At 41.1% G+C, this 19,689-nt stretch overlaps 2 protein-coding genes across 6 annotated transcripts in view; one reads left to right on the forward strand and one right to left on the reverse strand.

The window, feature by feature from the left end:
- Positions 1-10,748, forward strand: part of FAM13A (family with sequence similarity 13 member A) — a 191,701-nt gene extending 180,953 nt beyond the window's left edge. For all 5 annotated transcript variants that reach the window (XM_083179126.1, XM_083179123.1, XM_083179125.1 and 2 more), the window contains 2 exons: positions 1,643-1,744; positions 4,854-10,748. In XM_083179126.1, coding sequence (XP_083035252.1) covers positions 1,643-1,744; positions 4,854-4,977 — 226 coding nt within the window. In that variant the 3' untranslated portion in view covers positions 4,978-10,748. The remainder of the gene's footprint in view (positions 1-1,642; positions 1,745-4,853) is intronic.
- Positions 1-19,689, reverse strand: part of LOC146066743 (putative E3 ubiquitin-protein ligase HERC6) — a 437,857-nt gene that overhangs the window by 176,551 nt on the left and 241,617 nt on the right. The gene's annotated exons all lie outside the window — the stretch shown is intronic.

A 19,689-nucleotide genomic window follows, 5' to 3' on the forward strand; every position in this document is an offset into this window, starting at 1 on the left:
CTTAATTATTATTGTTCTTCTTTCACCCACCTGTCTGGTTCTGTTTACCATCTTTTATTTCTGCTCTAATCTCTAGCCATGCAGGCTGTACAGTGGCTGATCTAATGTGTAATAGGCTGAAACAGTCAAGAAGGCCTAGATGTGAAAAATAACTCTGGAATTAGCTTGTTATCCTGATGGCGACATCTGGTTAATATCTCTTTCCTTTGTGGTGGTTGTTACAGGTTCACTGTGCACATATTAACTGTACAGCCATTTTAATTATGGTGGTTCAGTTCTACAGTAAGAGAACATTCTTAAATAATACATATTTGAATGACTTGAGATCATTGATTCACTCCTTGCATACATCTAGAAGCAAATTTTTATAGCAGATTACATTTGACGGTACTGTTTACCTAGAACGGCGCCCACGATCTATATCTCGGGTATCTTGCCGCAAATCGCAGGCATTGCATGCATCTTATGTGTTTGTAATGTTAAATTACCTTCCAATCAACCAGATCAACCCAATGGACCCGATTTTACATAGGGAACAATGTTAAATTCCCTTCCAATCAACCAGATCAACCCAATGGACCCAATTTTACATAGGGAACAATGTTAAATTCCCTTCCAATCAACCAGATCAACCCAATGGACCCAATTTTACATAGGGAACAATGTTAAATAGCCCCCAGACCACAAATTGAATTGAATAACCACTCTGAAGTGTGAAATGCCCCCCCCCCCCCCATTGTTAACTTCACACCGCGGTCAATGTCATCCCGAAGCGTGGCGAGCGGCGGCGGTACGCGTCCTCCGACCTTTTCATACCCCCATTATCCACGTCGGCGTGGAGTTGAGAATAGAAAGTGTGGCGAGCCCGAAGCGTGGTGAGCCCCGCGAGGGGTCACAGATAGCTGTGAAGCCCGCGAGGGGACGCGGATACCTGTGAAGGTATCCGCGTCCCCTCGCGGGGCTCGCCACGCTTCGGGCTCGGTGGCTCGCTGCGCTTGCCACACTTTCTATTCTTGACTCCACGCCGACGTGGATAGTGGGGGTATGAAAAGGTCGGAGGACGCGTACCGCCACCCCTCGCGGGCTCGCTGCGCTCGCCACGCTTCGGGATGACGTTGACCGTGGGGTGACGTTAACAATGGGGGGGGGGCATTTCACACTTCAGGATGGTTATTCTATTCAATTTGAGGTCTGGGGGCTATTTAACATTGTTCCCTATGTAAAATTGTGTCCATTGGGTTGATCTGGTTGATTGGAAGGGAATTTAACATTGTTCCCTATGTAAAATCGGGGCCATTGGGTTGATCTGGTTGATTGGAAGGGAATTTAACATTGTTCCCTATGTAAAATCGGGTCCATTGGGTTGATCTGGTTGATTGGAAGGTAATTTAACATTGTTATCGCTACAATCGCACCCATCGCATCGCATGCCACTATAATGTACATGCGATCAATGCGATGGGCGCCGTGCTAGGTAAACAGTACCCATTTAACTATATTTATTAAATTAATTAGAAACCGCTGTCCAGAAAACCAGGACTGCTTCAAAAGACCTGTACGTGAAATATGAGCTTGTCAATGCACCTGTAGAGTAATTGATCTACATTTGCATGACCTGAATTTTCCTGTGTTTTCCTAATAGGCCCGAGCTTCTAGAACAGCTTCAGGAAGCAAGGGAGGAGAAGAAGAGGATCAGGAAAAAACTTCGAGATTTTGAAGACAATTTTTTTAGACAAAATGGAAGGTGAGTGAATATAATAACATAAACTGCTGTTTTATGCTGAGATGGCGGCCATTGTTTCTACATTACATTAATGGTGCCATGTGGAGAACTTGTTTTTGCCTATATGTATTTAGAGCAGACATATCATGTTAATTCTAATTAGTGTTTCTAGAATGCGTATGCTTCTGGCTTTTGTCTCAACTGTCACTACAGTTCTGTGAGGGACATTACTGTCCAGCAGTTTCATTGCCCTTGTTATATGGCAGTAATTCATTCATTCCATTGGCGACAAAAGGAATTGTTTTATCAGAAGTTTATTTTTGTCCTATATTGCAGTATAAAGCAATACATGTCTTAAAATAAGACTTGGCTAATGTGCCTTAACTAGCACGCAGTGATTCTTAATCTGTAAACCACAGGGAAAATATGAGGTTCACAAATTATGTTCATGACTACACAGTTCTTTTTTTTTTTTACTCCATTTTAATTAAGAGCAGATCTATTGCATAACCAGTTGACTGAAATTGTACAGGTGTGACCTGAATATTAGCTTTGGGTTCCTTTCTCCATCTTATCTCTTTAAAGGAACTCTCAACCTAACCTTTTTTTTTTTATTAATTCTTTATTTTGTTTTGAATATAACATAGCATAATGTTATTCCTACCTCCTGTATGTTAACTCCTCCGCCAACAAATACATCTGATAACATTTCTAAAAGGCAATATTCTATCCATGCTATATTAACAATGCAATCTACACAAAACATACACAACAAAACCCACATTGAGGACCCAAACTCTTAGCTCTTTTAGATCACCTTCTCTTCATGTGTGTATTACCTTATCATCTAGGGGGTGTATTCACAGTAAGTTTACCACTAATCCACTCTTGCTTGCTTCCTACCCAGAGGCTGAATTCTAATCACCGCAATCTCTCACCTATCTCTGAATATTGTCCATACATGCCAATTTTTACTTGCTTTGCTTTTATTTCTTGTATTCTCCATTTTATAGCAGCTGACTTCTTTTTAATATTCACAAATATACATGTAGACAAAAGTGATTGGACAATGACCAGTAAATAGATAAAAAAGATGTCAGTAATTTGTAGGTTCACCACATGCAGTGATTACTGCAGACACCCTTCTTTGCAAGCTGTCCACAAGTTCCTGGGAAAACAGCAGGCGGTATGTTTTTCTGCCATTCTGCCTTAAGTACAACACTGTAGAAGGTTGGTTCAGCCTAGAACACACTCGTTGCTCCAGTCATCCCAGATGTTCTCATTGGGTTTAAGATCTGGAATCTGAGCTTGCAAGTCCACCTGGCTTACAGAATTTTCTCTATACAAGTCCAGCGTCACTCCTGCAATCATGACCGGTGTCATTGTCGTCCTGATAAAAACAGTATTTTCTGTAAAACTAGCACAATTCAGGAAGCAATGAGTTATCTATAATGTCTCTATACTTCTCAGAGTTAATGCAACCATGCATTACAACTAGTGGACCCATGCCAAACCAGTGGAAACAGTCCCTTAGCATAATGCCACCACCTCCATATTTTATTGTAGTTACTTTACACTCTGAAATCTGCTGGAAGTCGCCAATCCCAAACCCATTCATCTGTTCTCAAATGTAAATCGTGATTCGACACTTCATAACACTTTCCACCATTGTTCCACTTTCCAGATTTTTATGCTCTTTATACCATCCTAAGCGCCTAGCTGCATTCTTCTTTTTGAGTAGCCGCTCTAGTGCCTCCCTAAGTATCCTTATCCAAACCAACACATTAGTGACCATGTTAAACTCCTGTGCAGTGGTATATATGGAACGACCCCTGTTTGTATGCAGCCCCCATGTTAGCACTCTCCAGTCCTTGGGTTGCAGCTTTAGGTGAGGTGCATTCCTGCAATTATCATTCTTCTTCCATTCATTAATGACAAAATACACAGTGGATTTGGAGACCTTCCTAACATCCACAAAGCTTAGGAACTTTCCAACTTTTCTTCTCTCCTTGTGGCAAGGCATTTCGTTAGCAAATGATCTACCCCCCTACCTATTTTATACCTTTTACGAACACGTGTCTGCTACAGGAGCACACCATTTCCCTTGCACAGGGGTGACCAATCACTTTTGTCAACATCAGGCATGGGAAACCTTAGGCTCTCCAGCTGTTGTTGAACTACACATCCCAGCATGCCCTATTACAGTTTTGCTATTTAGCCATGCTAAACCTGTTGCTGGGATGTGTAGTTCAACAACAGCTGGAGGGCCGAAGGTTTCCCATCACTGGTTTACATAGTGTATAAGCATCAGAAGCTTATGAGAACTGAGGATATTTGTGTTTACCTCAAATTCCCTATAGTAAATGTATTTCCTATACATTGCAGGCTTCATGACAGCAATAGTATTAATATTAATAAAAATATTAGTATCAGTCTCTTGGCCACGGTGATCCAAAAAATGGAAGATGGCTGTGAGCAATTGTGTGTACTCACCTTTATATAGGAAATGTTTGCTATCTCACATCACCGGCTTCTCATGTTATCAACTAGTACATTTATTATATACTGTAAAGCCAAGAAAAAAATAAATATGAACTTTCTTACATACCAGTATTAATTCTGTACAATGCACTGTATGTTCTATGACCTATCCAAATAGGCTGGGCTGTCAAGAATATTGCTAACACATCCCACCCTGCGTAATATCTGATGACACCTATACCTCACTCATTATGCTATATGAAATGTATAACACCCATTGTTTCATTCACCCCCCTTGGGCCGATGGTGTCCAATTTGTGAATTGAAGATTTCAACAGACACTAATAAAAAAAAAAGAAATCAATATCGACCTAAACTCATGTCGACCATTTCCATTGTTGATCAATAGTGGTCGACCTATTGACTATTAACCTATTTACTGTCAACCTAATGGTCAACACCCGGTGATTATAAGTTATTATAGGTTTATCCATATCCAATTATTTCAAGAGAGAGAAGATGACTTTTTTTATTTTAGATGTACTGTATAGTAGATATGTACTAATTTTGGTAGATTTTCGCCATTAAAAAGTAAGGATTGTTTAAAGTAAGGAAAGATACACTGTACCTTTTCTATTTGCCTCCACAGAACGGTTCAAAAAGAAGATCGAGGTCCTATGACAGAAGATTACAGCGAATATAAGCACATGAAAGCTAAGCTACGGCTGCTAGAGGTCCTAATCAGCAAACGAGGCTCTGCACAGACAATATAATCAGACGTCATGTGATCTAGAACCGCTTTTATCCCAAAACTTCTACTGAGAATGAGCAGATCGCCAAGAGGGAGCTGAGAATCCTGAGTGTGCCTCACTTGGCCCATAAACTATTGCTCTAGTGAAAGAAAATGGACAATTTGGAAATTGCACAAGGTGTCTTTATATGCAACAGCAACTTTTGTTTTGCTTGATTGAAGCTAACAAGGATGGGAATTTTCCTGCTCTTGTTCTGGTACACTCCAAGTTAAAGGTACGAATAAGTGTGGATGCATTATAACTGGATTCATAAGCTATGGCCTCTAAAGATGGACGGGATGGGCCGCTTTTTATCCTACTTACTACATGGTCCTGTACCAGAACTGCTCAGCTACTTTGGTCAGTGGTCTCCCTAGGATGGTTATACTGGTTCTATTTTGCTTTTCAACCCACTACAAAAGACAAAACCTGGGGATTTATTTGTCCATGTGATTGAATGAAACCTGTGGGCATGCGTTCCAAGTAAAACATATCCAGGACAACTGATTACCTCATTTCAATACTACTCTGTCACTCATCAAAGACACTAGTCAATCATGTGATATCCAGATGAGCAACCTTGGAACCATACCTACACTGCGCAAAAGGAGCAAGCCAGGAGGCTTGAGCAATCGGAAATATATTTAGATAAACTGCTTCTGCTTAACCAGCCCATGCAATTTGTGTTGGTGTCTGATGGACAGTTTTTACTGAATGATTATTTTTTTCTTTCCCATTAGCAATCGTATCTGTTAATGGATGACATGATTCAGTTATTTTGTGTTTGGGATTACAAGTGTACAAGATCTACCCCCTTCCCTTTTTCTGCAGCATGCACTTTCTTCTTTATAATATGACTGTAATTTATAATGCTACCAATAGCTCCAGTACAACTACATGTTTTAACCAAACGCCTGTGGTTTTTCAATATATACTGATGTGGCTTTATTTACCTGTTCCATTGCATTTCATGTTGTTCAACCAAATCTCCATGACTCATTTTAGTCAGTGGTGATGAGAGAATACTAGTAGTTTCTCTCCTCGGAGTCACCCTTGCTGCATGTGGTAGAAAGGTCGCTGACATGCATTCAGTCCAGCAGTGTGACACAGAGCTTAAGGATATATGACCGGTTCTGCAAACTTTAATCATAACACTGCGGACTGTACCTGTATTTACCAAAAAGGCCACTCCATAAGAGGCTGTAATAGCTTACAGTACACATATAAAAATGACTACAACTCATATTCTGTTTGTATGTATGGCAAAGCTTATTGTATTGTGTAAAAAAAAAAAAATCACACCTTGGTTCATCAAACGGAAGAGGGGGAAGAAAAGTCATACGAATGTTTTATATTCATATTTCATGTGTTTTATTTTCCATTGTACCGGTTTTGGGTGCTGATCAATATGGCTGCCTGCTTTCTCCCTCTGACCTCAATGGTTTTAGTGGGCAGGGACAGTCTGACTGAGAAAAAGCAGACAACGGTACATTTCGGACATATGCCTCTTCCCACGTTCAATTAACTTTTATTTAGTAAATATTCAGACTATATTTGGAGGGTTTTTTATCCTAAAATCCTGTGACACTTTTAAATAAATAATTAATGAGTAAATCCAGTTTGGCTACAGAAGATTATGCAATAAAATTGGAGTTCATGAATATTTTTGCCCATTTGTGAACATAAATATTTTTCTTAAAGAATTTTGTTTCTACCTTTTGCATTAATTGTAAAGCTAGATTTGATTACATTAATTCATTAATTGGCTTGACACTGTATAGGTTTATGTTAAAAAAAAAAACAATGCTAATATTTTAAATTGTATTGCACCGCTTAATATTCCAGCTGGAAAGGTATCAGGATGTTAATGAATTGGCATTTATGGACGATTAACAGTTCAATGATTAGATTTTTAGTTTATAGGAGTAGGACATATAATGGAAGGATTGTGATATTGTTTTGGTTTCTGCACTTTTATTGATACAATACCACCTTTTTCCTAGTAGAATATTGTATTTGTGACCACTATACAGATTTCTATATGGAAATTAATAATCCGGCAGTTATCGTCAACAGTAATTGAAGAGGCAAGTTATCTTTAAAAGAAACTGAGAAATCTATGGGGAATTCAATTATACCTGAGACTTTACCAGCTGTGAAAAAAATGCTTTAGATCCATGGGCTATTCATTTAGAGACATTTTTCCTTGCCCAATAAGTTATCCTGTTATCGGTGTTAACACAATTTCCCGGATAAGTTCCAGAACCTATGTGTTAACAGGTACACAGCACCAGATAACAGGCTCTGGGATTAATTTATTTAAATTAAATCCCAAATAACTGTGTGCTGCAGTCAGGGCTAATTGAATAGCCCAGATGGATAATTTAGCCTGTAGTAAAGTACTGTGGTTAATTGAATTCCCCTTTAGAGTTAAACCTACATTTAGAACTTAATATGAACAAATTAAATTAGTAAATAGAATACCAACATTTAAAATATAATTGCAACTATAATCCCTAGATCATACCTTTTATCCATTAAGAACCAAAAATACATTTGAAAATTGTTACATAACTCCTTCATCCACTTGTCTCCAATTATTTTCTGCAATTAGATACCAATGGACCACCTAGTTATGTAAACTAGTTTGATGGCTTAAAAGTTTTGAATGCATGATTTTTAACTCGAGCAATGGAACCAAAGTTTGTATTAATAGAAATCAGGCTGTAATCTTTTATACCCTATTATAAAGCATTATTATATAGGATATATAAAATATTTCTGCTTAACAGACAGGTATAGTGTCATTATTTTGCTAATTCCAAGTGGCATCTATAAATACTAGTTTCCAGCATTTTATGTATCATCTTGATAATTGCTGTGTATTATGATGTGTCTCCAGTCTGGAAATAATTTGACAGCAGCTAGGTGTACACAATGAGTGAAACAGAGCCCACTTGTCTCCATGGTAACCACTTGTTCTGCACAGTTCAGGTTCTATTTTGACTGATAAGCATGCAGAATTAATAGAGGGGGACCTGTTTCAGCAGTTTGTATTGAAGCAGAAACCTACTGTTCCATATACTGTACCTTGTTATTGGTTAGGTCCGTTTTTAACAAGCTATGCCTGGAAAAAAACATTCGTTTTTTGCACTCTCTAATACTAAATATATATGTATCTAATATAACAAAATTAACTCTACAATAAAATGTTTCTGTTTGCTTCAAACCAGCTGTTTAAAATACAGACTGGTTGTTTTGATTTATTGGGCACAACAGATCTAGTCTAATATATATTATGTAACCGAGTAGACAGGCCCTCTTTACTACCCAAGTGACACTATCTGGTAATGCATGGGCCCTCTCCCACCGTTCTATCCAAGTATGCAACCCAGACCAATGGAGAGGACAAGGCTAGGAGGATTTGAGGCTTAGAATAAAAGGCCCTTTGGTTTTTTTTTACCTGTGTGTAAGTGGATCAGCCCCAACCATGTATACACACACACACACATCAATGCCAGACAATCTTACAACTGCTGAATGAGTTAAATACCTAATTGTTCTTTTTATACATAAATGTATAGTGTTAGGAAAGTTTTAGAACAGATATTTGCACTTGACTAGGACACCTGGAAATAATAATGGTTTAAGTATTTCATAAAATTTTGCTAAAAGTCCGTTTTTAATGTAAGAAAAATGCAGTGTAGACTGTGGGAAATTCCCCAAATGCACCTTTATTAAGCTTCCTGTCTGCTTTTTTTTTAAATATCTTTCAGGAATAATTCTTTATAGAGGTGTGTAGAAAAAAAATACTGTAGGATACAACTTTAGTATGATTAGGTTAGAACTACTCTAATGACGTAGTCACAGGACACCAAAGCTGCAATTTATATTCTCTGTAACGAAACGTCCTAATTGGACCACTACAGTGCATTATTCAGCAGTAGGATAAAGGTGCACCAGCAGCAAGTCTAGCCAGTGCCATAGGAGAATACAGAAACATGGGCAATTTGCATGTGACACTATGTAGACCTAACCTTTAAGCCCTGTTCTTTGCTACATGTTGTGGAGCCCAATCTCAACTCTTGTTGTCCTGTCCATTTGCTTACTAAGCTTTTGAACCTAGAAGAAAATCAAGCTAATCTAAAAGATAATCAAGAAAGCAGCAATACTTGGTATATTTTATATTTGTTTCTTTATTGGTTTATTTTATCCTTCCTTGATGCAACTCTTTTAGGATGGAGAGTAGATGCACAAAAACTGTCGTACAATTATGTATTTCATATTTACTGCCCCATCATTACTGGGTAGTATTCAATGCGGCCGGTGAGGGGGTTAAACAGTGAGGATTGCAGAAAACCAGAGATCCTCGCCAGCCGCTCGCCCTATTCAATGTTCTGGGGAAATCCTCGCCGTCACAGGACGAGACCCGCGGCTTCTGGAGCCGCATACGGCAAAAAACGGAGCGAAGGGGAATTGGCGTATGAGGGGGGTGCGTTGAATACTGACAGGGTGAGTGGTGACAGCGAGCAGGAAGCCCTGCTCGCTGTCGCCGCTCGCCCACGGCATTGAATACACCGCTAAGAATGCTTTCCAGTATACCAGCTAGCTACAGAACCCAGTAAATATAGCCATGTTATAGTACCATGCTTAAGTGTGTCACTTTTTTACCATTTCTAGCATGAGAATGACTCTCTTATCATTGTGGCATGTGGGAATATTATTGGTGTAGCGGTAAAGTAGCCCTACACTACTGAGCATGTGTGTGCGTAATCAGCATGTCTGCTATTATAGGGTAAGGGTGATATAAGAAGTTGTACACTTGTATACAGGCACTATGCATTTTTTTTGTAAGAGACTTTAGACCCTATTTTTTGGATTAAGCTAGAGTGAACCCAAATACCGTGCAGGTACTTCTTCAAAGATTTTTTTTCTTGGGTAAGTGTGACTGAATTCTGTGGTGTCAGCATTTTCCCCATACTTCCCACTCCCTCATATACCCAGCAGGGTCCTTTGTCTGGTCATTTTTTGTTCAATAAACCCCCAAATGACAGCTCTTGTGGTAACATACTGCAGGCTGACAGCCAGGAGATGCTTGGAAATTAAATGACAGGCTGGACAGTTGTGGGAGCACAATGAGCAATACAAAACATGGATATATTTGAACATTCTCCTTCCTGCTAGCTTTGGAGCCGTGAGGGCTTCAGGCACCAGTGTGGGTACTGGGAATATTAAGGGCTTATAGGTGAAGTCCCCCTTTAATTTACTTCCAGCACGGAGATTTCTAGGAAAGCATACTGGATAGGGCATTGGAATACATCCAAAGACAAATCCTTAGAAACTGTTGTGCTGTGATATTTCCATCCTATCCACTACAGTGTACCGCACAGACAGAACAACCTCTGATTGTTTATATATGCTTTGTTTGTGATATACATGTAATGTGCTTGGTTTTATACAGAACTGCAGCGGATCGGAAAATGTTTTGCAAATCCAAAAAGCAAGTGGTGATTTTTAAAGCTTCAATCAAATTTTTTTTTTTTTTAAATGCCATTAACAATCTATATGTTGCACAAATGTATAATGCTCTTAAGTATGTTCTGGATCTTCTTGTTCCATGCTCATAGTATTTTGAAGCTGTTTTGTATGGAATGGATAGACCTGTCTTTTTGTATGTGTATCAGAAAAAAAAACTAAGTGTACATTTTTGTATTTTGTATAAAAAAAATAAAAGCTATTTTTGAATGCAATAATTATAGGTTATCTGTGAATTGTTTCATTACATAACGGTAGCTTTCTTTTTATAATGTATTGCCGTTCTAATGCAAGCAGCATAGGGAAACCAGTATCGTAGTGCTTTATCTGTACTGGGACAACCAGCTATGCAGCACTGGGCACACGGGTAAATTTACTAAGATGGGAGTTCCATTGAAGATGGGGTGATGGCCCACAGCAACCAATAATAATCTATATATTATCTTCTAAAAGGTACTTAATAAATAAATAAATATTTGTATAGGAGTACAATCTGGTTGCTTTGTGCAAGATCTGATATCCAATAGCCCTCCCATCTTAGTAAATTCACCCCACAGATTGTTTGCTCATTATCAGCAGTCCATGGGCCAGATGCACATCTGATCTCACTGCAAGACCTGGGACTGACTGCAGGTAGCCTTTCACCCCCTCCCACACACACACACACCATAAACTACGATATAGCATAAATGGAAACAATATGTTCTCATTACCATTTTCTGTATACAGTGTCTGTTGAATCCAATATAGAGATAACCAGCTGTTTAGGACTGTGAGTACCAGAGATGATCTTCCTTTGTCCTTGTTTTCCTGTCTATCCATTGGAAGTGTGCATCTTTCCAAGAAGTTACAGACACCCTTAAGGCCCATACACACTAGAAGATTTGGTACTTGTTTCCTAGCACGGCGCCCATCGCATGGCATCGTGTACCTTATTTAGTGGTGTGCGATGCGATGCTTGTACAATTAAATATCGCATAGCATCGCATGCCAGTAAATGGGATGCGATGCGATTTTTAATTGTACAAGTGCCCATGCCATTAGATGTGATGGGTGCTTACAATGAGATGTAACCCCCAGTATCCACGCCATCCCGAAGAGTGCCCCCACTATCCACGTCAGTGTGGAGTTGATTTTAGATAGTGTGGCGAGCCCCGCGAGGGGACGCGTAATACATGTAAAGTAATCCATTGCGCCTTTGCGGCAATCTAAGTTACTGTAGGAGCCATCTTTTATTGGTTTGATCTCCCCAAGATGTGATATACGTAACATCATACTGTATATATTTACATTATGGGAAAACATGAGTTTGTTAATCTAGGAAAGAGAAGGCTTTGGTGATCTCAATTTTGTTTTTTTAATGTGTGAGTGGTACCTGCCTCCCCTTAACCATGGTAACAAATAATTAACACAGAGGAACAATAAGTATCTATGACATGGGGCCTCATTTGAAGGTGGACTGGGGGTGGTTATTGGAAGTGTCTGTGACCATGTACTTGCATCAGCAGCCATGTACCATCGAACATTCTATGGATGGTATTAAAAAGGTTTTTTTTTTCACCAGCATTTTAGCTCGCTGTCCCTGGGGGTGGTGAGCAGAAATGCACAAATGCGTGGCTAAACGGACCATAATTAGCACAGTATGCGCCACTTTAGATGGGAGATTGGGTGAGATATAAAAATTGAATACCACCCTAAACATCCATAGGGTTGCTCTAATGTCCAGTCCTGAGGCCCACACAATGGCATTACTATTTGTACACCACAGGAGATGAAAGCCAGAGCTGGTGGGCACCTCAACATTTAACCCATCGGCTGCAGCATTATCGAAAACTTGTGTAAATGTCCTCTTAATCAGGCCTCATGGTCCATTCACTGTAAAAAATGAGGTGCAGCAATAGTAGGGCAATCTATAGATTGTAAGCTTGCGAGCAGGGCCCTCCTACATTTTGACTGTCTGTAAATACCCTGTTTTGTTGTATCACTGTCTGCTATTGTAAAGCGCAACGGAATATGCTGCGTTATATAAGAAACTGTTAAATAAATAAATAGCACATAACACCGCAGAATATTGGCACAACGCCTATAAGGACTAGGCAATAAGGAGGCACACTATCCATGTCCCCCTGAAACAGTCTAATAATATATTAGATCACTGTCCACTCTTTAAGTTCATATTTAGCAATTTCATTTTTTCTACTGTATGTACATCAAGGCCAATGGTGCCAGGCTCTTTCTCAGCATGGTAACACTGGCCAACAACAGTAAATTGATTACATATTGGGACAATGATTTGATAAACTTATGTTATGCAACAGCAACCATCTAGAGCTCAACCCACTCAAAACCGTTGAGATTGTAGTGGACTTTAGGAAGAAGACTGTTGGTGTTCCTCCGCTAACAATTGCTGACATTGTGGTGTCGCTAGTGGACTCCTTCAAGTTCCTAGGAACCAAAATCTCCTGGGACCTTAAATGGGGGCCCAACACTGATACTATTGTTGGAAAAGCGCAAGAAGAGGCTGTTCTTCCTTAGGCAACTGAGGAAGTTTAACATCCCACAGAAGCTTCTGCTCCTCTTCTACTCCGCAATTGTGGAGTCTGTACTGTGCTTCTGTACAGAAGCGAGAGAGACAAATGCAGACTCCAAAAGGTAGTCAGAACTGCAGAGAAGATAATCGGGACGGACCTTCCCTCTGTGCAGGGCCTGTACCTGTCCAGAGCAAAAAAAGAGGACGAAGATAGTCAAGGACCAACTAAATCCTGGCCATGGCTTGTTTAACCTGCTGCCATCAGGCAGATGCTACAGGGCTATTCCCACCAGAAGCCTAAAAAGTTTCTTCCCTCAAGCGGTTCACCTGCTGACACCTGAACTCATGAACACCTCACTGTCTAGTCGCGCCATAACCCTTTGCACATAATCTGACATGGTGTCCCCTCAGAATAACTTTCTGTATGACTGTACATGTTCCCCCACCTGTTTATATTGTTTCTTGTTTATACTATATGCTGTTTACTTGTTACCCAACTGACTGCTGCACAGCAAACCGAAAAAAATTCCTAGTATACGCAAGTATACCTGGGCAATAAAGCTGATTCTGATGTTATTGACACGGAAGCATGGAATCAGCAAAAATGGGCTCACAAAAATGGTTGTCACATTCTAGGAGACAGATGCTAAAGGTCCTCTAGCGTTTGTCCAGGGGAAAGCAGATTCCAGGAGAGCTGGGGCGCTCTGAGCACTAAACCCCTGGCATCGAGCATGTAGCATGCTGGCAACAAACATGTAACCCAAGGTAATGAGCATATGTTATCCCAGGTAAGGAGCATGAAACCCCTGGCAACGACCAAGTAGGTAAAAAAATTGGATGGGGGGCAGCCCTAGACTAATACAGAAGAGTGTTAGTCTAGGGCTGCTGGAACCCTTAATCAGGCTCTGTTTCACAAAATACTCTCCTCCACTACCTCGTAGACCAGTGGTTCTCAACCTCAGTCTTTAGAACCCCCAACAGTGCACATTTTCCAGGTCTCCCCACAAAATCACAGGTGAAATAATTAGCTCCACATGTGATCTTTTAATATGTCAGTGAATAATGAGTGCACCTGCAGGGTGACCTGGAAAACGAAAACTGTTGGGGTTCCTGAGGACTGAGGTTGAGAACCACTGTCTTAGACAGTCTGTGACCTGTGCCTTTGCTCTTTTCAGTTTGCTATTGTACTTACAAGTTTTTTTCTGTACTACTTTCCCATTTATAGATCTCTGTCCAGGGAGACTAGAATAAACCTTCAATCTTTAAGCTCTCTTTACTATACTACAGTGGGTCATGGCTCTACATAATACTACTCCCAAAGGTACTGCTATTTATTTATTTATTAACAGTTTCTTATATAGCGCAGCATATTCAGTTGTGCTTTAGCTACCATTCCCAATCTCATTGCTTTCTTCCTCTAGATAAGCGATTTTCAACCGCTGTGCCACAACCGGTTACCAGGTGTGCCGTCTCCGTATGCCCCCTATCAGTAGATGCTAACCGCTGCTTCCCACTGGGCCTTTGCCTTGCACAGCTGCCCCTGGGTGCTTCCTCGGTACCGCGTATAACCTGTGGTAACTCATAGGTCACGCACGCCATGTCACCTTTCCGCCCTGAGTGCCTGCCTGCATTGCACTCCTCCATCCGCCTCTTCTTTACCACTTGCAGCTACTCCTCTACCCACCGCTGCTCCTTCATCTACTGTTGCATTTGTGGCAGGAAGAAGATGAGAACTAAGCGGGGGCTGTGGCCTCTGTGTTTTCTTAATTCATTTTCATGGAATGCCCTAGCTGTCTGCTAGAATGAGTGAATTGTACAGGTTATTTAGCAGGTGTGGAATGACGCGCTGACAGTTGGGATTCCGATGGTCAGTATATCGATATCAGAATTCTGACAGGAGGATGAGCGCTAAGATGCCCCTTGTGGGCATGCTTCACTCACCATGCTGAGGGCTTGGTGGCTCACTGTGCTCGCCGTAAGTTATATTATTCCTCTATGGTGGTACTGGACCCCCACAGGACTGTCAGGCATTTAGCAGTCAGGACTCTGATGTTGTTATACTGAGCGTCGGAATCCTGACCGTCGGACCATCATCTGGCACGCTATTCAGCTGTTGAATGGGATGAACAGCCTTATCCACATAAGAGCTTCTCACTATTGGCCTTATTCTGGTTCACTTTTAGGGCAGTATTCAGTGCTCCCAATTCACTGTTTCTTTTTTTTCGGCGAATCTGGCTTTTTCCACTCCTTGCAGTGAATTTTTTTCACTGAAAAGCTGATTCACCCTATTCAATGTTCAATTCTATCTGCACATGTTATATCTGCCCCACCTGCAGTGCACATGGTTTTGTCCATTTGAGAAGGAATTTGCCTCTTAGGGTGAACAAGGCCCACTGTGATCAGATATTGCCACCTGGCTAGCTGTCTCTTTTGTGCTTGATTTATAATCTACTGCACAGCAAGATATGGTGTTAACCCTTTGAGTGCCAAGCAAATTTGTCAAAATAGGTGTAAAAATTGCCAAGCAAACATTTTTTTATATCATTATCATATTGACCTGTAATAGACCTTATATAGAAAATATAATCTTATTTTGCACAACGGTTTTTTGTTTGAATTTCTATAAGAAATGTGAGAAGCGCTGGCATTTTTAGCGGATATTTCGAACATCTCTCACAGAGTTGTTGGCACTCAAAGGGTTAAACCTCTAATTCACATTGTTAGCTTTATAATTGTGAACAAATTTGCGGCATAACAAATGCACACAGTGGCCTACAGAGGACCATATCTGTGAACAGGGCTACCAGGTCATCCGTATAAATGGGTACTAAATCTACTTCGTGTCTGTACTAAAAATAGCTCAAATGCATGTTAGGATTATTACAGTTAAATATATTATATTTGATTAATAATTGATGGTGTGCCACGAGTTGGAAAAGGCTAAAATCAGTGCTCTAGATTAAATCCTTTGCAAGCAGAGCCCTCTTTACCCTGTCTCACATTCCCCAACATCTTTGTCATCCTTTTGTAGAACACTACTGCACAGACTCCAGTCTTCCTGCCCTCAAAGGAGCCTTCATGTTCTATACCAAGATGAACCCCAAGATTACTACTGAGCATCGTGTGGAAGTCGAGTTGCACACACGCCATTTTAGGATAGTATGGCCGCCATTTTGGTTCGCAGAGTTGCGCAAATAAAGTTTCCATACCCGAGTATGTGTGACAAAGTGGACCAGAAGAGTAGCCATACTATCACACATAAATTCATAATGACATACTTACACTAAATAAAATATAGTTAAAGGTTTAGAACGCCACACATAGCTTAGTTAGCATTGCATACATCTATCTGTATAGTGTTTAGTACCGTTCCGTTCCGTTTCTTATGCACAGTATTCCGGTCATTGCGAATATTTCGCAATAGACACGGCCCGATAATTATGGACATAATTCCATATTCCCAAGACAGTTTCGGTTGAAAGTATATAACAAAGGAATCTAGATGTAACCGGTTTCTACAGCTATTTACAACTATACCGACAAACAAAGGACTCCTAAAGTTCACTCCCCTGCACCTATTCAAACCAGGTGCCTCATCTAACCCCCAATCACAGTGGACCTGACATACGATCTCTGACCAATGGGAATGGCCTTTGACCTCCCCTTTCTGACCCTATAAGATAGGCGACCCAGAGCATTCACGGTCACTTCGGCACATCTTCCTTTCCCTGACCTTCGACCGGGCTATAGTTCAACCCTGAACGATAGCGAGCTCTGACCGGACTGCGCTGCGCATATTTGATGAGGAGACGGTAAACGGTTGCATTCACGGTACTTATACTTATTGTATTGTTGGCTGATTGTATCCTGTATCTGTTTTTCTCCCCCGAGTAGAGCCTGATTCTTATACTTAGTGTTAGTCTATTGCATTACCTGTTATACCTGTATTCTTTATTCCTGTAACCCCCTTTTGTCCATTAGGGACATCTTTTTGTGGAGTTCCTATCTCCTTACTTCTATACCGTGGTTGTGTCTGTTATTCGCATTTAGCGATAAAGGTTTATTACGGACTCTGTCCTATAAAGGTATATTCGCAGATTAGAGTCAAAGTACTGCGAAAGGATCTCTTATTAAGGTATTGGTTCTTTGGTGTATAATACACGATAAAGGTACGCTACGCTGCGCTACGTTTTGTTCGCACGTAGCTAGGCATAAAGGGTACGCTGGTTACGGACATAATACGTAGCCTGCGCTTTTCACTTATTGTTTCTTGGGTCATATTTAATCACCATTAACAATTGAGGGCTCGTCCGTCCGTTTCACATTCCAGAACTCAGTACCAGGCGTGCGGCCCGACCTATACCAGCAAAAGGGTGGAAGTATTATTATCCATTGCTGGATAGGCCAGGTCCGCGGCGGTGCGGGGTTCGGGAAGTGCTAGCGTTGAACCCAAAATACAATAAGTGAAAGCCACGTGTTTTAAAGCATATATTAAGTGTTTAGCAAACTGTATTTCTGCCTGCCACAAGTAGTTTAACGGGGTATAGTGTCTTGAGTTGCTTGTTCATTACAGTATATGTGCCACGAGCGATAAGGTTCGCACACGTGGAGCCTGTGCTTTATTATAGTACATAGAGGATCCCCTCTGTGCAAAACTATAACTTTTATTGTTAGTTACTGCAGGGCCAGGAACTCCGCCACGTGGCGACAGGTTCTGGGCCTTTTACAGTAACGTAAAGCGTCTATTGTGTATTACGCAAGGTGCCTGCGCACGTGCCCATATCGGGAAATTTTCGCATCTTTGTACGTGATTTACGGATTAAGTGCGGGATTTATTTCGCATCTTGATACGTAACTTTCGGACGAAGTTAAGGGATTTATTCCACATTTAGGCGCAATTACTGCGTATAGCGAAACTCGAGCGCAACCTTGCAAATACACTATAGAACACGTGGGTGGCCGATTCATCGGCGGCCTGTGAACAACGCACGTACACACGTGGCTGTTCATTGGCACTGCACATGCAGCACACATAGGAACTCAAAAGGTGAACAGTATTGAACCACTAGCTTTATTTAAACAGTATAGTAATATACTGTGGATGGGGCGGTGATTAATAAAAGAAAATAAGTTTTTTTTTTCTTTTTTTGTTCATTTTCCAAAAACAAGCAACTCAAGCATTATTTTAATAGATTCCTATAGCCTGTTATAAGGGATTTATACCTGCATAAGTATCTAGTGAGAAGCTACCAGCCTGGGAAGATTTTCTGTACAGAAATATTTCAAGTATAAGCATAAGACCTAGGTGTAACTAGCGCCCAGTGTGAAAAAAAAACTGAGGCGAACGGGTGTGTGACGGCACGACTCAAGCGCAGTGTAGTCCAGTGTAGGACAGTCCAGTGTAGGACCAGGGTGCACGTGACGACGTGCCCATAGGAACTGCCCCTTCAGTGGAACTACCTATTTTGATCCACTAGGAGGGTACAAGAAGATACATCGGAACCCAGTGATCCGATTAGCTACTTTAGAAAATCCAGTTTTTGGGGGTACAGGAAAACAAGTTTGTTGTACCCCGGAAAAATTAGGCCGCACCTTGCAAGTTAACTAGACGTGCGCGGCTAGTTGAAAGACTTGGTGATTGAGTAACATTACCTCGCACGGTGGGCTTCACGCTTGATTGCGGAAAAGTGTCATTGTGTGGAGAAGTGAGTGGTTGGGGAGCTCTCAGACAAGTAATAACCCACCGGTATCTACTAAGTGTGAACGTTTATTCCTGTAATTATGGGTAATAACGGGTCACACAGTGATAACGTGCAAGTTAGGGAGGAAGCGGGCCGACCCAAAGGATCGGCGGCTTTTATTATGTGTTGTAAACACGGTGAACGAGCAGTTGTTTACCAAAAGAAATGGAGAAAGATGACACAAGGCAGCAAGTTAAAATTTCCCAGTGTTGGTAGCTTCGATCCAGAAATCTTATCGGCAGTAAAAGATGAAATATGTCTACTCTCCAGTCGTAAGGAGAGGGTGAAGCACATAGATATTCTTAAATTGTGGCAGAAGGAAGGACAGGAACAGTGGGGAATCAGAGGTCTGGCAATACCAGATACAATCAGCCACAATAAAAATGCAACCGCTGCCGCAATAGAATCAGCTCCCCCACCCCCATATGTGCCGAAGGGGTTAATGACTAATAAGCGAGACCTGAGTAGTAATTTACCTGTTGCTAACTTGTACCCTGTCTTATCCCCTTATAAGGAACGAGAGGAAAACGAGCAGCTGTTGGCACTGGCCGTCTCCCATGCAATTAACATGATTGAGGGAAAAGCTGAACCGGCTAAACCTGCTGCTGGGGCTCCAGCACAGGAAGAGGAGACGGCTGATGCCAACAGCATAGTCTTGGACCCAGGTAAGAAAGCACCACACAGCACAGACACAGACGACTCCCAACCAGGTCCCAGTAATGCGGATGTGGTACAAACATACCCTGTTCGCACTCTGGAGGTTCCCTATGGTAAGGCAGACAGAGAGGGTGTGATACCTACCAGGAAGATGACCATGCTAAACCCATGGACACGGTTAGAGCTGCGGTCCATCATTTCAGATTTCCCTGATCCCAGGAAAGATCTGGC

The sequence above is a fragment of the Crinia signifera genome, chromosome 1 (genome assembly GCF_055691185.1).
Source record: "Crinia signifera chromosome 1, ASM5569118v1, whole genome shotgun sequence".
NCBI classification, from domain to species: Eukaryota; Metazoa; Chordata; class Amphibia; order Anura; family Myobatrachidae; genus Crinia; species Crinia signifera.